Source organism: Urocampus carinirostris, chromosome 2 (genome assembly GCF_059441175.1).
Source record: "Urocampus carinirostris isolate Australia breed hairy pipefish chromosome 2, RoL_Ucar_1.0, whole genome shotgun sequence".
NCBI lineage: Eukaryota > Metazoa > Chordata > Actinopteri > Syngnathiformes > Syngnathidae > Urocampus > Urocampus carinirostris.
In genome coordinates this window covers 37,550,396-37,570,380 of record NC_142350.1, presented here as the reverse complement: position 1 = coordinate 37,570,380, position 19,985 = coordinate 37,550,396, and the positions used below count along the sequence as shown (strand labels likewise).

The 19,985-nt window shown below is 38.9% G+C and overlaps 1 protein-coding gene across 18 annotated transcripts in view; it reads left to right on the top strand.

Annotated features, from left to right (window-relative positions):
• The window catches only part of rims2a (regulating synaptic membrane exocytosis 2a), a 196,700-nt gene that overhangs the window by 123,065 nt on the left and 53,650 nt on the right, over positions 1–19,985 (top strand). For 8 of the 18 annotated variants that reach the window (XM_088326414.1, XM_088326412.1, XM_088326418.1 and 5 more), the window contains 9 exons: positions 1,196–1,367; positions 3,282–3,435; positions 3,537–3,560; positions 6,379–6,447; positions 8,515–8,653; positions 10,913–11,029; positions 17,204–17,389; positions 19,279–19,385; positions 19,593–19,625. In XM_088326414.1, the coding sequence (XP_088182540.1) occupies positions 1,196–1,367; positions 3,282–3,435; positions 3,537–3,560; positions 6,379–6,447; positions 8,515–8,653; positions 10,913–11,029; positions 17,204–17,389; positions 19,279–19,385; positions 19,593–19,625 (1,001 nt within the window). The remainder of the gene's footprint in view (positions 1–1,195; positions 1,368–3,281; positions 3,436–3,536; positions 3,561–6,378; positions 6,448–8,514; positions 8,654–10,912; positions 11,030–17,203; positions 17,390–19,278; positions 19,386–19,592; positions 19,626–19,985) is intronic. The other 10 variants (XM_088326413.1, XM_088326411.1, XM_088326416.1 and 7 more) reach the window with 6 other exon arrangements.

Sequence of the window (19,985 nt, the reverse complement as noted above, 5' to 3'; positions counted from 1 at the left end):
TGCTCAACGTGCCAGAAACACTGGTGTGCATAGTGCATTCTGAAGGTTAGAAATATACAGTTACAGTATCTCCACTCGGCAGCACGGCAGCGCAGTGGTTAGCGCTTGTGCGGCACAGTTCATGTCATGGGAACCTGTCGTGGGTTCAAATCCAGCTCCAGACTTCCTGTGCGGAGTTTGTATTTTCTCCCCGTGCTTCGTGGGTTTCCTCCGGGCACTCCGGTTTCCTCCCACGTTCCAAAAACATGCATTTCAGGTGAATTGGCCGGTCCAAATTGTCCATAGGTGTGAATGAGCGAATGAGTTGTCTGTCCCTGTGTGCCCTGCGATTGGCTGGCAACGAGTTCAGAGTGTCCCCTGCCCACTGCCCGGAGATGGCTGGGATGGGCTCCAGCCCCCCCCGCGACCCTAATGAGGATAAGCGGTACGGCTAATGAGATGAGAGAGATGAGTATCTCCACTCGTTACTCTCAAATGTTAGAGTGAGGAAAACACAAAGTCTTTCAACAACATATGAAATGAAATGATCTGCATTTTTATAACGCTTTTCAAGTCAAGACTTCCCAAAGCGCTTTACATTGTTCTTCACATTTCCCAATAGCGGTCGTGCAGCCATGTAAGGCGCTAACCTGCTTATTGGGGGCATTAGGGGTTCAGTGTCTTACCCAAGGACACTTCAACATGTAACACGGAGGAGCTGGGATTCGAACTGCGATCTCTTGATCCCAAGACGAGCGCTCTACCTCCTGAGCCACTGCCGCCCCCACATACTATTCAAGTTATTCATGTAAATATGCATGTTAAACTGCAGCGTTATTGACGCACAAGTGAAGAAATGGAGGGACTGTTTAACCTAATAAAATGCACTGTGCAAACCAGTTTTTCTGGCACTTCAAGTGAAAATAGTGTGATCATTTAATATGCTCGAATGCCTTTTCATATGTAATTTATACAACTGGTGGTCTAGTGATAAAGTGTTAGTGCTCTCATCCCCGCTACTCGAGTTTGATTCCTGTTGCATAAAAGCAACCTTAATCGGCTGATTAATCTTTGCATTACTTTCTTTGTGCCTTGTAGTCCATTCCGACATATGTTTTGTATGAAAAGTATATGACAAAAGACTATTTTGAGGGGATGCGCCTTAAAGTCTGGACAAATGCAGTATTTAATTTAAAATGCATTTATGTTCTCTTAGTGATAAAAGCAAAAGGAGAACAAAAACAGTAAAGAAATCCTTAGAGCCCAAGTGGAACCAGACCTTCATGTATTCTCCTGTACATCGGCGAGAGTTTCGGGAGCGCATGTTGGAAATCACGTTGTGGGATCAAGCCAGAGTGAGAGAAGAAGAGAGTGAGTTTTTGGGAGAGGTAAGACAGACAAAAAAACGTATTTCCCTTGTTTACACTACATATGTGGACCACTGTTATCGTTTTATTCATTGTCAGTTATGTGGTTTGGTTAGTCCCTGAGACTCAAATCTACATAGAGCTAAGTTATTCCACTTTGGAATGTTTCACAGCGGTGCCTTTGATATTAAACAACAAACATCTTTTAATGAGTTTGATTTCACCTTAAACCTTCTGCTTGTTAAAACCAATAACTTAGGGGTCTCCAATGTGGTGCACGCGGGCATCAGGGTGCCCCTAAGGACAGCTGAGTTACCTGCGGACCTGTCCTGAAAATACCTCACAAGTACTGGGTCGATTTTGATTCTATATTAAAATAATTTATGCAGGGTTTGACTTGGACAATTTAACCTTCTTCCAATAATTTACATTGTACCCAAAATAATAATAGCATTGGGTTTCAGAAATGCATATCAAAACGGGTGCCCAATGCGCTAATTAGTAACAAAAAATAGCTTGAAAAATGTTGGAGACACCCTATAACAGTTTAGTATTTGTACGATACCACTTTTTTCAGACCCACAGACATGAATCGATATCAAACACTGTTTTGCCCTAAACTATGATAGAACTTCAAAGATAATAATAAATAACCAATATTTAAAATAAAATGTGTGTTTTTGAATTGTGATTTTTTTTTTGGTTATCATTCCACCAGGATTAGAATTGTCCATATTGTCATTGATAACAGCGTAGTAAAGATTTTTTACAATGAGATAAGACATGGCACTCCAAGATAAACTAAGAATAAAAACTTAAAAGATGAAACAAGATGAAAAGAATATCAGAATAAAGGGGAAAACATGTTTACAAGGTATAGTGCTTGGAGACTGGCCTAAGTTTTAAGTGCATCGGAACAAAAGAGCAAAGGGAAATTGTGGCAGCTGGTAAAACGTGAACATTAATATAGTACTTAAAATAAGCAAAACTATTTGAATTTGTGCGACAGAAACATTCTCAAGACAAAACTCAATGTACTGTACTGACTAAATTCAGAAGCCCACACTACCACAACAGCCTGTACACGGGCAAATCCATGCGACTAATCTTAAGCTCTCCCATCTTGCACACATGACAAAGTGATAGAGAGAACACCAAGTATTGCTACCACTATGTAAAACAAATAATCATACATGCCGACACCTACTAGTAACTAAGGAGGGGTACATGATAATTATCGGACTGTCAGTTATCGGACTGATACCAGCCCAATATGATGTCACAGTTTTCCACCTGATGTGAAAATATACGCAATATTTGGTCACTAGAATATTAAATCAGCCGACACAACTTGTTAGAACTATTACAAGCATTTATGCATAATGTTCTTTTATGTAGTAGTAGAAGCAAGGAATGGGAGAGCTTAAGATCAGTTTCATGGCTTTGCATGTCTACAGGCTGTTTTGATTGAACCGGCTACTTAATTTTCAGTAAAGTACATTGAGTTTTGTTTGGAGAATGTTTTGGTTGCACCTTTTAATTAATATTGACCGCTGTGCGAGTTTATCAAGATTGATATCTGTGGGCACTCCCAAAACCACTGTGTTACTTTTCAGTACAGTTTAGACTTGACTTGACTAAAAATGTTCTCGCAGATTTTTTTAATTGAATGAATGGATGTGAATGAGTTAATTCTCATAGCTGTGACCTGAAATCCAGTGTGGCTTGTCCAAAAACAAAATGAGTTTCTTCCCTAAATTTCTACGTGCGGCTTTGAATCAGGTGTGCTCTGTAGTCCTGAATATACAGTAATACTGTTGTATATCTATCAAAATGTGGTGCATTTCCAACCATCTTTCTTTGAAAAGTTTACGATTTTGACTCAATGATTGTATAGCATAGTCTGTAACCCCACTGTGTCTTCTCACTCGGTAGATCCTCATCGAACTGGAGACGGCTCTTCTGGATGACGAACCTCACTGGTACAAGCTCCAGACGCACGACGTGTCCTCCATCCCACTGCCGAGGGCCTCCCCGAACACGCAACGCAGGCAGCTTCACGGTGAAAGCCCGACCAGGCGGCTTCAGAGTAAGTGTCGACTTTTGCAAACTGGTTTCAAAAAGCCTGTAAAGTCAAAATGCGCGTTCCTGTCCTGTGTGTCACACAAAGTACTGCTTTTGCTTTTGCAGACAAAGGCTCGTATTCATACTCAGGTAAAGGGCCTGCGCTCTCATTGTCTGATTTCTTCTTGATTGACGCATTTCTGTTGCTTGTTTCTTTACCCTGACATGTGTTTCAATGGGTTGAGTTGGTAAAATCCCACCCTGCAACCCAAAACGTTTTCCTAAATTCCTCCCTAGTGTTGTGCTCTTAAATGCTATAAAATCCCATTCTGCCATTTCTGATTGATAGAAACTGATTGCTTTCCCTTTGTTTAATTGCCTGTTGTAAACAGGCCCATTTAAAGTAATAGCACAATATTTCTCTTGCATTTTGCTCTGGGTGTTTTGGTGTGTTTTGTGAACATGTTAATGAACATATTTATTTTTGACAAGTCCTCTCTTTTTTGCTTTTGTTGACTGTCCTATAATAGACGCGGATACAGTGTACATTTGACCAGTTTTACTCCATTTAAAAAGTACTTACGTTACCCCCCCAGGTTACTGACCCCCAAAAGTAACGTGTTATAACTGTATAACGTGTAACTATCGAGTTATACAGTATATTATCGTCTTTAAAACAGTCACATAAAAAAGGAAATACAAGAAAATGTGTACACCACCGCACAGAAGGAGTAAAAGCCTTCATAATTCTTTGGCTGGCTTGTGCAATTCTGAGAGTTTTTAAACAAACCATTAGCGAGATTTAATCAATTTCTAGGTCTTGCCCAAGAAGATTTTGTATTTCTCCAGGCATTTGTAGTGCAAAAATAATTGGATTATACCAAAATTCTGCACACTTTTACTGTGAATTATGTGCTCACGTTTGCCCTATTGATTGAGTTGGGTTGTTGTTCCTGTATAAGCGACACACCCCTCCAGACGTGCTGCCTACCATTCACTACTGGTAACACACCAAATCCAGTATTAATACTGTATAAACAAATCACCGATTTCAGTACTTTGTTTTACAGTCGTAAATACAGTTTGGATGGGAGTATATAGGTTTTGGAGAGTATCTCCATGATGAAAAATTCAGTGTCGTCATTATGTGCTTGTGAGAGGACCACCGTAACTGTAAACTTGTGTAATAAAATGCTGGTGATGGCCGACTTACGTCGTGTGCATAGGAGTGACAGTGAGTATGTTGTCACTAGTAATCTTATTTTATAGGTACAAGGGTAACGCTCCATCGTAAAGGCAGTTCAGTTCCAAGATTTTAGTTGGTTTAGTCCCAACACTGCTTTTGACAAATACTGTACTTTTAACATTTTCTGGCCACCTGACGAAAGCTGTCAGAGTTCAAGGTGTGAAAAAGCGTGACAAACTGGGGTTAAAGGTTGGGAGCAGTATTACAGAAGAAGAAAATACCGACTGGACTTGTCTCAACTTTGACTGAGAAGATTAAAAGCACGGTGTGATTACTATGTGAAACATTGTGGCAACGTGTTATGAGTGTGATTTATGAATACTTATTATAGTCTGTCATCAAAAAAACAGTTTTTGAAATCTTATTTGTCACACATTTTTTTCTTGCATAGGTTGGTTTGAGCATTAAGATTTAAACAGGGGTCACGAACCTGGTGCTAAGGGGTACAAGGTAGCCCCCAAAAAACACCTGTTTAGCCCACAGACCGGTTTCATAACTACAGTTGCTCAACAGTGATGGCTTATTTTATAGAAAATTTGAAAATTTCAGCCCTTTGAGACTCTTTGTGATTAAGGGCTATACAAATAAACTGACTTGACTTGACCGGTGTAATTGCATACATGATCAATCCTAATAATTAATATTATACACACAGATTTTGATAAATATATCCTGTATTTAATCATCCAGTGCCCACATTTGTTATTTTTAAGTTATTTTTGTTTTGCCTCAGTCCTGTAAATTATAACCTAGTACTGACATAATGAGAAGATATTACCGTAAAATTTGCACAATAGAGTGCACCAGATTATAAACCGCACCCAGTACATTTTTAAAGAAAAAACATTTCGTACATACATAAGCTGCACCTGACTATATGCGGGATGTGCCCACATTGAAACATGAGCTATTCACAAAGAAAGACGTTACGCAGAAAGAGTTTTAATAATGCACTTTACCTTAACTCTTGCATAAGCCGCAGGGTTGAAAGCTTGGGAAAAAAGTTGTGGCTTATAGTACACATTTTACTGTAATAACATAACCCATTTGTTGAAATGCATAAAAAGCTGCTAGTCCTTTGCAAAATCATAAACAACTAAATAGCTTTCAGTGGACTATTCACTCTGCTAGCCTCTGGGAAGAGGTACTGCAGTGTGCGGTGCAGGACCACCAGGCTCCGCAATAGTCTAGTCCCCCTGGCCATTAGACTGTTAAATGGTCAATCTAACATATAGTTAACTTAAATCTAAACGGCTGCTAATTTGACTTTTGCACGAGTGGCAGTTTTTTTATAGCTTGCCACTCCTTGCACATTTGATCTCTGCACTATTGTTACTTACAGTGTTATTACTTACAGTGTTATTGTTTACAATATAATGGTACTGTGTACCTGACTTGTTAACCTGACTGCCCATCTTGCACATCTGGTTAGCGTCTCTTCTTGCACTGTCGGCACTATGGTAAATAACACAATCCAACTTTATTTATATCTGTACACTGAAGGACACTGAGGGAAACTGTGGGAGTCAGCTCCATCGACATTTCGAGTCAGATCCATCGACATTTCGTTCTGTATACACGTGTACTAGAATGACAATAAAGTAGATCTCTCTCTCTCTCTCTCTCTCTCTTTTAAAATGTTTGGTGACCACTTGTTTAAACACATTGGAGCTGTTTTTCTCGTACTCATCAGATCCCACTTCTTTCTCTATTTTTGAAAAGGATCCCAGAGGATAAGTGACGGCGAGATCTCAGACTATGATTGTGAAGATGGTGTTGGTGTCATAACAGGTAATTCACTCTGTCTTCATATATATCTGTCTGTGTGTGCTTTAGTGCGTGTTAGCAATTGTATAATAATCCATTCCTTACACTCCTACGTCTATGTAAAAAGGCTCTATGTCATAGCTGTTATTGGCACACAATTTCGTAAAATGTGAAATAGGAATAGATGAGCATATATTATGACCGAGCACCTAGTAAAAACTACAAAAAAAAAAGGCGGCGGCAAGCTTGTTTTTGCTTTTAGCAAGGGTCAACAGTGTGGTGCTTGTTGTCACCAGGTAGCAAAGAATACCTTAGTAACTAATGACCCAATTCTTAAAAAGGCTTACATGTGATCGGGCATTGTGATTTTCTAGGAAATGTAATTCTTAACTGGCTTAATAATCATTGACATTATTAGTGTTTTCAAATACATGATAGATTATTCTAAATGAAAATCATAATGATATGGCAACAACATAGTTATAACATGTATGTTGTGATTTAAAAAATGCATATTAAACTGTTGGCACTTTGCACTATTCAGTAAAATAGAAAGTAGATTCCAAGTTTGTTGACCCCTCGTCTACTGCGTATACTGCAACTTGCTGTGCCACCACTTGTTTTTCTTCTGATGTGTTAAAACAAAGTGAAAGGAATGGAATTCCATTTGTCTTTTGTGGAACGCATAATTGATGTTAACACATTTTGAATAATTTTGCAAAGTTTAAACGAAATATATTACAGTGGAACCTCGCTACTTCGCGGTTCCACATTAGCGGGTTCAGAGCTTCGCAGGTCTAAAAAATAATAATAATGATAAAATAAAAAAATTAAAAAATATATATATATTTTTTTTTAAGCATTTTTGAAGGGGCGACGCTTCTTCGCGGATTTTCACTTTTCGCGGGTTTCGCGATAACCGAGGGATGACTGTAATGTGATTCAATGGGTGTTACTTTAAAATGGATCCGACTTGCTTGACTGGAAATTGTCACGGTTGCCATGGCGCCTAATTGGGCCCGCCCGTGTGGCGCCAGCTGCAGCTCAGTAACAGATTGGCTTTCCGTCTTTTTAAGTAACGAATTTCTGCCCTGCAAGACGTGAGTTTCGACTCGGTCCTGTCCCTTTTGGTATTTCCTGTACCGTATTGTTCCTGTTTATTTTGTCCTGTTTGATATTTGTTTTCAGTTTAGTTTCCGTCTAGTTTGTCCTGTTTATTTTCGATATCCTGATTCATTATCTATCCTGTTTGTCCCGTCCTGTCCGGTATCGACCCCATCTGTCCGATATCAACTCGGGCAGTTGGAATTGATCTCGTCGGTCTCTGGCTTCCTGTCTTTCCACGCCAGACCGCTGCCTAACGTGCTTGACTCCCCATTTCCCGTAAGATAAAAAGCTTGTGTGAGAACGTCACGCGTTTGGGTCCTGATCCTGTTCTGGTTCCTGACAGCAAATGGTAAAAACTGTTCTATTGGTTGATTTTTCGTTACACTATTTAATACATATTATTTTGATCAACAAACATGCAGATGAAATGAAGGTGTTTTGTCGAAAGGGTAATCTCCATCACTATCCTTTCTTTATTGGTTTCCACTGGATTCTACTCTCCTGATGTCATGACTATCACGTCCCTTGTTTTCCATGTAATCTACAAGTCTTTAAAACACAAAAAAGGGAATGAGCCACTATTATTTACTTTCCTGGATCATCCAATCACATACTTTGGCTGCTTTTGCCTCACCAAAATGTTTGGCGTTATATCCTATTTCAAAATTAATCAAAATTGCATTATTTGAGGTGTGCTAATGAAGCGTTGATCCATAATCATACTGTTAAAGGCATTTAAGTACTTGGAAGTAAGGTTGTGTAGGGAGTAACCTTCGTGCATTAAAACATTTATAATGTTAGCGATATGTACGTATACTTAAACCAACTTATAGCCAAATGTTAACCTTCAAGGTCTGTAAGTGATTCCTCAATGGATTAAAAACGGAATCTTTTTGTATTTTTTTTATTGTGTTTTGGTTTCTTTAAATCTGACCAAAATAACTATTTTGTGCCACCTTTATTCTTTCCTTGACATATCCACAGACTACCGACCGAATGGGAGAGACTTTCAGGGCTCCACCTTGTCTGTCCCAGAACAAGTGATGTCATCTAACCATTGTTCCCGGTCAGCTGAAATACACAGAGCACGTTCACGCTCCCCTAGCGTACCCCCACCCACCAGGTAACTAATTTTAGCTTATTATTACAATGTACTGCATAATATATGTGTATATATATATATATATATATATATATATATATATATATATATATATATATATATATATATATATATATATATATATATATATATATATATATATGCAAGATCTTAGATCTTAGAAGAAAATAGATCATATTTTTTTTTTCACATATGATTTGCTCTGAGCCTTGGGAACAGTTTCTAGAAGTGGTCCATAACACCGTCAGACCTGAGCTTCTTTCTTTTAGCCCAAATGCGTATTTAAAATTTAAAATTGTCTTTCGCTGTAAATCACTGTCCGAGACACAGCGAACTCACTTACCCAAATTGTTTTGCTGAGAACTCTGCCAAATCAGCAAAGTAAAAGTTCAACAGGACAATTTGGATACATCCTTTTTCAATATACAGTGATACCAACAATAATAGCTCTCTCTCAAAAGGCCGCTCTTTACTCAACCTCTTTTTGGCTGTGTTTCGATTTGTACGAGTTACGATTCTTCATTCAAATACTAAAGCAAAAAATAACTCATTTTTTGGCCAAATACCAATTTGAGTTGTTCGAATACAGTTCTGAGATATCATTGTATTTCAACTAAATTTTAGTTGTTTTAGGCTGCACAATATATGTCGTTAAAGGTTCTTGTAAAAAAAGATTCTCGTCATGTACACCATGTGATTTTTTTTCATTTGTTTCAATGTGAGTTTGTCGACTTCAAGCACCCTTCGACATCATCTACTCCATCTCTGTTTTTACCATCTCAGTGTTCACTCTTTTTGCAGCCATTTTCTCACCTCCCCTTTATACGCACGCGTTCAGTGCCGCCGTAGATGCTGATCTACTGTAAACTGGCATATAAACTCTTTTAATACATCCTAACCGCAGGAATAAGTGTATATAAGATGTTTAATATATGACTTAAATTGTCACATTAGTTCAAAAGTAATTATTAAATAAAAACATTAGCTTGTTAAAGTATAAGTACTATCCATTCATAAAATAATTTAGGGTGTCTATTAGGAAAATTACTTTTTAATAATGTCTACACTATCTTTCTTCTCTTATTCAACTAATATTCACTCTGACTCCTAGTCTTGTGAATGTAATGTAATTATTCATTATTGTACTATTGGCAGTAAGCAGTGTTTTTTTTCTCATTTTACTATATTTTGAAATGGAACGAATACGTATTATCTGATATGGAAAGTGTTTTTCCCTTTTTAAAAGTATTTTATTTATCTTACAAACAAATAATTATTGAAATAAATCACAAAAAGGAAAAATAAGATTTACATTTATGAAAATGATTGCCATACTATATATGTTTTCTTGTTTTAATTTTGATTGCAAATATCTTACCAAAGTCTTGAAATAAATGATGATAAATGATAAGTTAAATATTTAAAATAATTATTTTCCAACCCCAAAATATTGTAATTAAAAGACAATGATTTTGTTTTTTTCCTCTCTTGTTTTAAATGTTTGGATTTGTATTGATAAATTGAATTATCTTTTTTTTTGCCATTAATATCAACATAATGAAACGTTGTATGTAACGAGATTAGACACGGCATCCCATGGTAAAACATGTAATAAAGAATTTAAGGGGAAACATAATATCTAAGAATGTCAGGATAAATAGGCAAAAATATGTGCAACGCAGTGCTTTAGGAATGGAATAAGTTCTAATAATCGAGTAATAAAAAAATAGTGCATCGTTACAATAGTGCGATGAAAGAGTCGTGCAATAAAATTAAATATTTAAATAGTCGCAAGATAAATATGTTTACACTCTCGTTTAAGGTGGTGATGGCTCTCGGGAAGAAACTGTCTCAGACTGTTTGTCCTTGGTTTAAGGGAGCTGTAGCGCCTACCAGAGGGCATATGAATTAGATCAAATGCCACAATGTTTACTAAACCAGATCCACAATTTTAAAACATTAATCTTTTTGTTTGTTTTTGCTAAATCCACACACCATTACTGTTTTCCAGTGATTAGGACTGAAAAAAGGGGTATTCCACTAAAAAAGGTCTAAAAACGGTATCTAACAATACGGCTACAGTGAACAACTGAACACCTTTCATTATCCTTAAAAAAATTACCAAACAATGCATTTATTTCCTGCCCCAAATGGGTCACCCAGTTCTTTTGCAAATGTTCAGAGGGTTCAACCACAGCAATCGATTTTCAGGATGAGCCAAACCGAACGTCTCTGACCAGCTGTGATATTTTTTCCCAGCCGAAACCACAGCGTTTACCCGCTGTGCCGCGAGGAAGCAGTCCGGTTACTGCGTTCCACTCGGATATCCCGTGCCTTTTCTGAGGGCGCCTACTCTTCTGACTATGACTTTGAGAGGTATTAACATGCGGCACCGCTGCAGCCGTGCACCCGCCATGTTGACGTCCCCGTGGTTAATTTATCCGTGACCGTGATGTCAGAAAAGGATATCCTGTTGGATATCGGTTTCTGTCGAGGAGACATCACTTCTCTGAGGTTGTGTAAATGTACGTGATTGGTACACAACTGCCTTTGTGTTTGTAGGCTGAGGCTCAGAGTTTTTTATGTTGCTGCTGTCAGCTGTCTGAATTTTCAGTCAAATGCTGAACAGCATGTGACTGCTGCTTTGTTAATGTCTTTGTTTATGTTTACCATTTACCTTACATTGTGCAAGCAGCTGTAGCCAAAACAGGCTGTTCATGATTTCTTTTAAATTTTTGCTCATGATTACTTGAGCATCTAAGATACATTGCTTGGACTCTGTATATACTGTCCCTGTCTTTAGAATTCAGGTGCCTTTTAGCACCAGCCCACCTCCAGGATCGATGCGTGTGCTCTGGTGCACGAATAAAATTAAATATCTTCCCAGGAACAATACAATGCAGTGGTCCCCAACCTTTTTTAAGGTTTGACCTTATTCTTGCAGTCCTGCCCAATAATAACATTAATAATAATGACCGCATTAGCTTTCAGCTCATCGTTACACTATTTTTATTCACAGTACCAGAGACAAATTTTATATAATGGAGGAAATAGAGTGGCCCAGAAAGATATCGATAAATGCAAAAAGCTCAACAAGGGAAACGACTTTTTTGTGTACCTGATGATGAATCAGACTTTAAAGGACATTAAATAAATACATTGTATATATTGTATTTTTGGAATGTGTTTATAGTTTACGTTGTCAATAAATGATTTTATTTTGTCCCACGTATTCAACAACATGGTACTATGAGTAAAAATAACATGATGATGAGAATCTAAAGCCTCATCTACAGCCCTACTGCCCTCCCGGACAGGTGGTTAATGGTAAAGGCCACCCTGGCCGCTTCGGATGCGAAGTTTCGGGGTTGTAGCGATATCAATTGCTCAAATATGGTAATATACTTCCGTAAAAACTTGTCTACAACGCGCACCGAAACTTTGAGTTTGTGGATTTAAAAAAATGCCAGTTATATACGATACAGGTAAAAAATACGGTAACTTTTTTGTAAAATACAGCATTTTATTATTTCTTGCTGTGCGGCCCGGTACTGAAAGACTCTGGGTATCGTTCCTGGTGGATGCTGACTTCTGATATAGAGGACTACTCAGTCTTCTGCCGTCAGACTTTCAGTCAGGAAGTACGAGGAAACCTTTTTGCTTTTCCTCTGGGATGGACAAATGAAGGTTTCTCAGAACTCTTTACAAGTATTTGCCCGTCTTTATTAAACACTCTCTAAATGTCGCGGAGGCTGAGCTGGACTCAAACATCTCTACAGATAACCATGAACGAGAGCTTCTTGTCAAATTGCCTTTGAAAGTAGAATCCAAAGGACTCACCAAGGAATCGGCTGCCCTCAGTTTCCCATCTTGTTGATGTGTGACGTAATTCGGTTTGATGAAAAGCAGCAAAAGGGTTGGGCACAAGAAAGAGAGCAATTTAATTATTTCGATTCATTAAAAGTGATGCAATGCAAGCATTCAGGGATATGTATCCGTTGGATGGATGTAGTGATTTGATGTTTCTCTTAAGACTTATCAAAAACTGTATCTGCCATGAAGAGCACAATAGTGAGTGGCTCACGAATAGTGCACTCATTTATTCATTCATTTTCTAGGGTTGCAAGGGTACTGGAGCCCCTCCCAAAAGACTTTGGGCAAGGGACAGTCTGGAGTGGTCTCCAGTCAATAGCACACAGACATACAAACTTTTCACACACACACACACACACACACACACACACACACACACACACACACACACACACACACACACACACACAATCATGCTCTGAACATTTTTGACTTCCTTATTGCCATGCATGATTTTAATACGTGAGAAGAAATCGTAGCATCTGGAGTAACCCACTCATGCACTGCAAACTCCACACATAGCGGTTGGTAGCTGGAATTGAACCCATGAAATCTGAACTGTGAGGCAGACGTTCTAAACAGTCACCAACCCACCGAGATATTGCATGTGACATGGAAATAGCTAACTAAGTCAATGTACTCTCCAGTATCCATTTTTCTCTACTCGGTTCCGGCAACTGTTAAGCAAACTGTGCTTACTGTGTGTAAACTGTGTTTACTTCACATTTTGAATCTCCCACCAGAAAGGTTCTGCTTGTTAAGGGTCTGATAGTAGTCTACAGCATTTGGCCGGTAGCTAGCAACAGTTCTCATGATTTCTAAACATAAAAGCAAGAAGTAGTTGACCTCTCCTGGTTTTAAACTTCTATATCTGATTACCCTAAAAGCAAATATGTTGGCTATTAGAGTAAATCATGTTTTTAATTCATTTGTGATGAGTATTCAATATCTTAGGGCCCGGTCACACAGCCGTTTGCGGCTGAATCACGGCCAGAAATTTCTGGCCGTGAAGTAGACGCTGTTGGGCGCTGTTGGACGCTTTGAGACCGCCATATAGACGAGATACAGCAGTGCTTTACTCGCGGTCGGAAATTCACACGCGGTTGGCCGCGCGAAAACGTTTTGAGCTGCTCAAAACTTTGAGCACGTGTTAACCGCGGGCGGCACACGAGGTAATGACGCGGAAATGACGCGGAACGACGTGCTCTGGCCGCGGCCAGGGCGTGGTTACACATGGGTAGGACGGGAAATTTCAGCGGGTCATCGTGGGTGGAGCATGGTCATAGCATGTTCTGCGCCTGTATCGCGGTGTTATTACGTGAAATTAGCGTGTTACGCGTGTGACGGTCAAACGCCTTTCTCCGTGTATATACAGCGCAATATGCCGAGCACACGTCAGTTGTGCTCGAGACGTCAAGGGGTGGACATGGATCCCCGTCACCGTAGTGACCTCGTCTTAATCCATTTTTATTTCTTGACATTTATTTTCATTTCATAACAAGATAATAAAATCAAAATGAAAAACTATTACAATAATAACATATTGGCTTCTTCGGTGCCAGAGCTTGAAATCTTGATCTTCACGGGACTGTGTCTTGAGCGGTTATGATTTCTACAGCCCGGTGTTATGCCGAGAAATGCATCCCTGCCGAGATTTGCATCCCCTCGCTACTACAACCACTTTTACCTCGTTTTATCTCACTTTTATATCACTTTTAGGGAATGTAATGGCGAACATATAACCAAATCCACTGTCGTCTTGCATTTGTTGGGAATGTAATACAACTTAAACCATTCCGTCTTTGTTTTTGTTGTGAACGTAATCGAACGGTAATGCACACCGTATATAAAATCCTCCCCCCCTCGCGTGAACGCGCATTCTGCTGCGCTTCCAACAAAAGCGATCGTATTCTATATAAAACGCTTATTAAAACAATAAAGCGAGCTAATTATAACAATTGGGAGATCCTAGTCTATATAACGCGTTTATTTAAACAATAAAGTGCGATCGTATTCTACAAAATGCGTTTGTTAACGCGGATGAAAAAGTCACCAACGTCAATGCACGCTTCCAACAAAAGCGATCGCAGCAGAATGCGCGTTCACGCGAGGGGGGGGGGGTTTGCGTAGGAGTCGGATTTGGGCACAACACCGGCTCGGGAGCTTTTATACCCGTGGTCCACACGAGAAAATGACGGGGAAATGACGCGATGAGGAAGCGGAACAGTCGCCGGCGTCTGTTTTGCGGGCATACCACCGATGAACAGCGGGTTGGCCAATTTTGCGCATTTTCCATCGCGGGCAACCACGGGCAAAAAAAAAAACGCAAAATTTTAGCCGCAATACAGACGCAAACGGCTGTGTGACCGGGCCCTTAGTTGGTTATCAATTACAATTTCTCAATTCTAAACAAATTACTCTCTAATAAGAAGACAAATTTATATTTACAAACACAAACTATTTTTAAGGTGTGTGTTTTAAAATGGTGACTGCCAGTTTTGTGTTTGGACTATGCATGTTTGAAATCCCACGTACTGTGTGACGTGATGTCCTAATTGTGTTTAATCGGTGGGCTTTCTTTATTTTTCTTTTTTTTAATGTATGTATTATTGAAGTGAACTTTTAACAGTTGTGTGGCTTCTTCTTACAGCTCCCTTGCAATGTGCCAAATGTTTTTTTAGATTAGTATCTCAATGTAATACGAATACAAAGATCACTCTCAGAGCATTTTGGTAGCATCCACCTACTGCACCTTAACACAATAGCATGAGCGCACAATTTCATACCTTGCACACTTCATGACTTCTGGGCTTCAATAGCTTCCTCATTAAAAATAAAAGTAAAGGGCTCAGATGGGAAGGAAAACAGTTGGCCTAAAAGTTCAGTTACTGAGAGAGCACCTGCAAAATGTAATGCAATTTGAATTATTAAAAACATTAAAATGCTCGTCTCTGAATCAACATCCTCCCCTAATTTCCTTCTATTTTGAAGAACCACATCTGTAGTTCCTGTACACTTATATCAAAGAGGACTGAGTGTCAATTCTGATAATAAATGAGGAATTAATTAGATAGACTGTGGCCCCTTTACGTACGAGCAACTTGAGATACTGCATTTTTAAGTTGAATTGTTTTTAAATGTTTTTTGGTGATCAGAAATGTGTGTTTTATAGCTATTTAGGGTTAACCTGGATGCTTTTGGGAGCTTGAGAACATTTACTTCATTTTCTCAAACAAATTAAACTTGTATGTAAGGGTATCACTGTACAATATTATACACTTTTATCCTCAAGAAATGAAAGCAAATACATGCAATTCGGTCCATTACTGCAGCAACCACCAAACCACCAAAGACAACAACACAAAAGACATGTCTGCGTTGCAATCTGTTTGTCCTGGCTCTCTTGTGTAGAAAAATAGGACTCACATTTTGCGTGATGCAGCCCTCATTCGTGTTTTATTTGGGCCTAATAGTAAAAATTTGTTGTCTTTGTAATTGTCATCTTGATTGATCCGAATACATGTAACGTAAACAACTCAAGAGAAAAAATGAAAACGGCGTCAGGTGGCGTTCTCCAGTCAAAGGCATCAACGGCAAATTTCCCACATGGTTGGCGCTAGGTGTGCACCGGACTTAAGATAAAAGAAATATAGGTGAATACGTTCATTTCTATTGCTGTTCAAGCCTGCGGCTTTAAATCTGGTGCAAAGAATAAATTGACTTTCATTTTTAAATTCGAGCATCCGGTGCGCGCTGTATTCGGCAAATTATTACAGACGCTGCCTTACTTACGAACAAGATACGTTCCGGACTGTTCCTGATTCCTGATTCATAAGTTGAATTTGTTTGTAAATTCCTTCAGTGCTATATTTTGTATGGAATGTATGTTTAAGGTTTAAGGCTTGTATAAGTAACCTGTATTGTTTTGTATTAAAAAATAAACATATCATAAAATAATATGCTCTATAAAGATGAATAAAGTTAAGCTTAACTTACTTGTGGAAGATGGGCTTCAAGAGGTAGGCGACATCCTCCTTCATGGTAGAAAGGGGCCAAAAAAAGTCGTCCAACCATTTTCTCTCGCATCAAGCTTTCTTATTCCACTTTCATAAAAAAAAAAAAAAAAAAAAAAAAGATACAGTACAGTATAGTATGTTTACACACAAACTAGGAGGAGGAAGCCGGATTTCTTCATCGGGGTTGATGCTGGGTGAACTCTCAGAGCACCACACGGTAGTAGCGGCAGAAAGAAGCACCAACGTTCTGTCCTATAATCGGGAAAATATGCACAGTACAAAATCTAACTTAAAGCAATGTCCAAGTACTTTTCGACATCCCGAAAAAAATGTTCCTATGCACCGTTTTTCGTAACTCAAATGTTCGGAAGTAGGGGAGTGTCTGTATGTGTATAATAATCATACAAAAACATTTTTGGAATGTAAACCCCCGCTATAAACAAGGGATTACTGTATTAAGAGGAGCTTCAAGTAAAAACTCTAAATGACATGCAATGACACAGTTAGTCCTTAAAGATCACAAAAATATTCATCAGTGTCACCCGCAAGCAAACATACCTATCAAAGTCAAAGTGCTTTCATTCGCGCTTACCTGACTTCCATCCCCATCCGCAAAAGGGGGCCCACTGAGTTCCTACCTATCTTTCAATAACCTCTTCAGGAGCCACGGAGCCATGGATAGACACGAGTATCACATCAGGTCCCGATCTGCAGACCAGCGGCCCACAATTGAGCGCCACACATCCCGATCTCGCTCCACCGAACGCCCCCACGACTCATCGATGATGAGGTCCATGCCATCGCTCCCATCCAGGAGGTCGGCACCTCCTTCTCCTGCCATGACGAGGTGCGACCCCCATTGGAGTCGTCAACAAATTTATCGCTTTTCAGAGTCCCCCCGCTTGTTAGACAGCGTTTTACGCTTGTGTTACGACTAAGAGGGGCATGGATTGTGGCGTGGTCCTTTATTTTCAAACTTTTGATTTTTCACCAGAAACGCATGATTATAGTGTGAAACCATCAAAAAAATCTTATATTAACTCATTCATTACATTTTAACAGAACTGACTCTGAATGAGTTAAGGATATACTGAGTTGGCTAATGCTCTCCCACAAACCAACTAACTCAACTAACCCAGAAAAAATGAGGAAATTCATTTCACCACTCTCCCACTACCTGCTCCCCTTCCCTATTTCACCTAAAATGCATCCACCCATTTCAGTTGTGTTTTGTTCGGGATAGTAACGATGCCGTACTTCCTTTACATGTACAGTGCACGCTAATCGTACCGTTCAAATATATTTGGGTTTTGGAACACTGCTCATACGCCTGTGCGCGTATGGCATTGTTGGGCCGACTTTCGTTGAGTTTGGCCACTAACTGATGCTTTTTATTTTGACCTCATTTGATGTTTTGTTTTTATTCTTGATTTGAGTTCAAGCCCTTTTGGAGACAATCCGAACGCATGGAAACCGGCTGCTGATTCAGCGTTGAACGTTTATTTAATTTTTTCAGCTTGACGACTGACCGCACATGGGTTTCAACGCCTCTTTTGTTAATTTTCGTTTTGTTTTTCAGCTTTGTGCCAAAGGTCTCTTCACTCTCATGCCATGTGCCAAACTTCATTGTGTGTGCATTGTCTTTAGGAATGAAAAGTGAACTAAATCGTAGCTTTATCTCCCGATTCTGTTATCAACTACCTCTTAGCTCTTTATTTGGTCAAGGCAAAACATAGATTAATAATACATAATAATACATAGACCAGAGAACATGGATCATACTTGTTTAGCTTTTCATTATGTAGGGCTGATTAATCGGCTTCTGATTGTAATTGTCCAACTAAGAACCTTCAAATGTCATCGAAAAACAATCGGGAAAATCACCAATGTTTTTCCAATGAAATATGTCACAACTAAGACATCCAATGTCTCTAAAATGCACCATTTTTCTGTGTAGCTTTTGCAAGTACTTTAATGTTCATGATTTTGTTGCCGCTAATCGTCTTTAAAATATTTTTTATTGCAGCACTCCTGCTATAGCTAAACAGAGAGCTAACTTCTTCATAGAAGACAACTGTAGATATAACTTGTGCCTTAATCATCACAGATGAGTCTATCAAGAAGGTGTAAAACAAAAACACTTACATGAGGTTGTTTGCTGCTAATTGCCAATTCCTCGTTTATCTCACAATTTTGAAGTCCCTGGTTAACACTTTACCCCACATTCCATACATAAAACTTTAAAATTATGCACCTAGAGTCTGTTTACAGGCTCAAAACAGAGATTTTTTTTGCAATAAACTGCTGTTGCTTCTAAATAAAGGACTGATTCAGGAGGCAAAATCGTTTCTAGTTCTTTTTTTTTTTAAATAAATGCAGTATAACTCTAACAAGCATTTAGTAAATATAAAATTACATATAGATATGACATGCTGTTCCTGTAGGATTGCCCACATTTATGCAACTGCCTACTTTGGTTTAAGGAATTATTGTATAGTTAGTGTAAATCCTATCAACTGAATTTATCACTGTGTTTGTTTGCTATAATATACTGTAAACTTAAACTGGAATTTGTGATGCAAACAACTATTGATATATAAAGAAAAATCATTTTTTTTTTGTTATTTTAATGCTTTAACTTTTTTTTCTTCTTATGGGCTGACAAATAAATTGAAGCTTGACAATTTCGGTTTCCCTTGTGTCTTACCATATTCTCACAACCTTTGGTTCTTATAGGGCGCATCCCCGTAGCGGATCAGTCCAAACCAGTCCAAACAGCACGCCAATGTCCCACAGACGAGGTCGGCAACTCCCCCAGCTTCCATCCACAGGGAAAGACAGAAGTAAGTTATCTTTAATTTGTTTCCTCTATATTTTGTTTTTTATTTTGTGCAAAATCACTAAGCCTTAACTCATTCACAGGCCAGCCCTGTTGAGTGTTGACAAGTAGAGCCCTAAAAGGCAGTGAAGGATTTTAGTGACGGGCCTTGTTTCGGCTGAAATTTGTAATAACATGTATCCTCGGTTCCCTTCCCATATCCCCTCTGTAGAAGATGGAGACGAAGGAAGTGAGCCTTGCGAAGGTGTGTACCTATTTGTGAGGGTTTACGACTTCAGAGTGAGGCGTGCTAAGAGCGCGCCTCACGCTGAACACCAAAACCCGTCTGCAACTCCGGTTGCGGATATGTTTGACGTAGTAGAGTGTAGAGTATAGTCATCATAAGTCCTGTACTGTCACAATATCATCCCTTTATGTTATGTTGTCTGTTTCCAAATGTAGTGCTCTGTTTTAGTCTCATGTAGAGATTATTTTCACTTATTTTCAAGACATTTGAATTGGCCAAAACAACATTTTCACTTGAACTTGTATCTAACCTCTTTCAAGGACGCATTTTGAGATACAAAAACAATCTTTTAAACAGGTTTACATTCTTGTGGAGTGA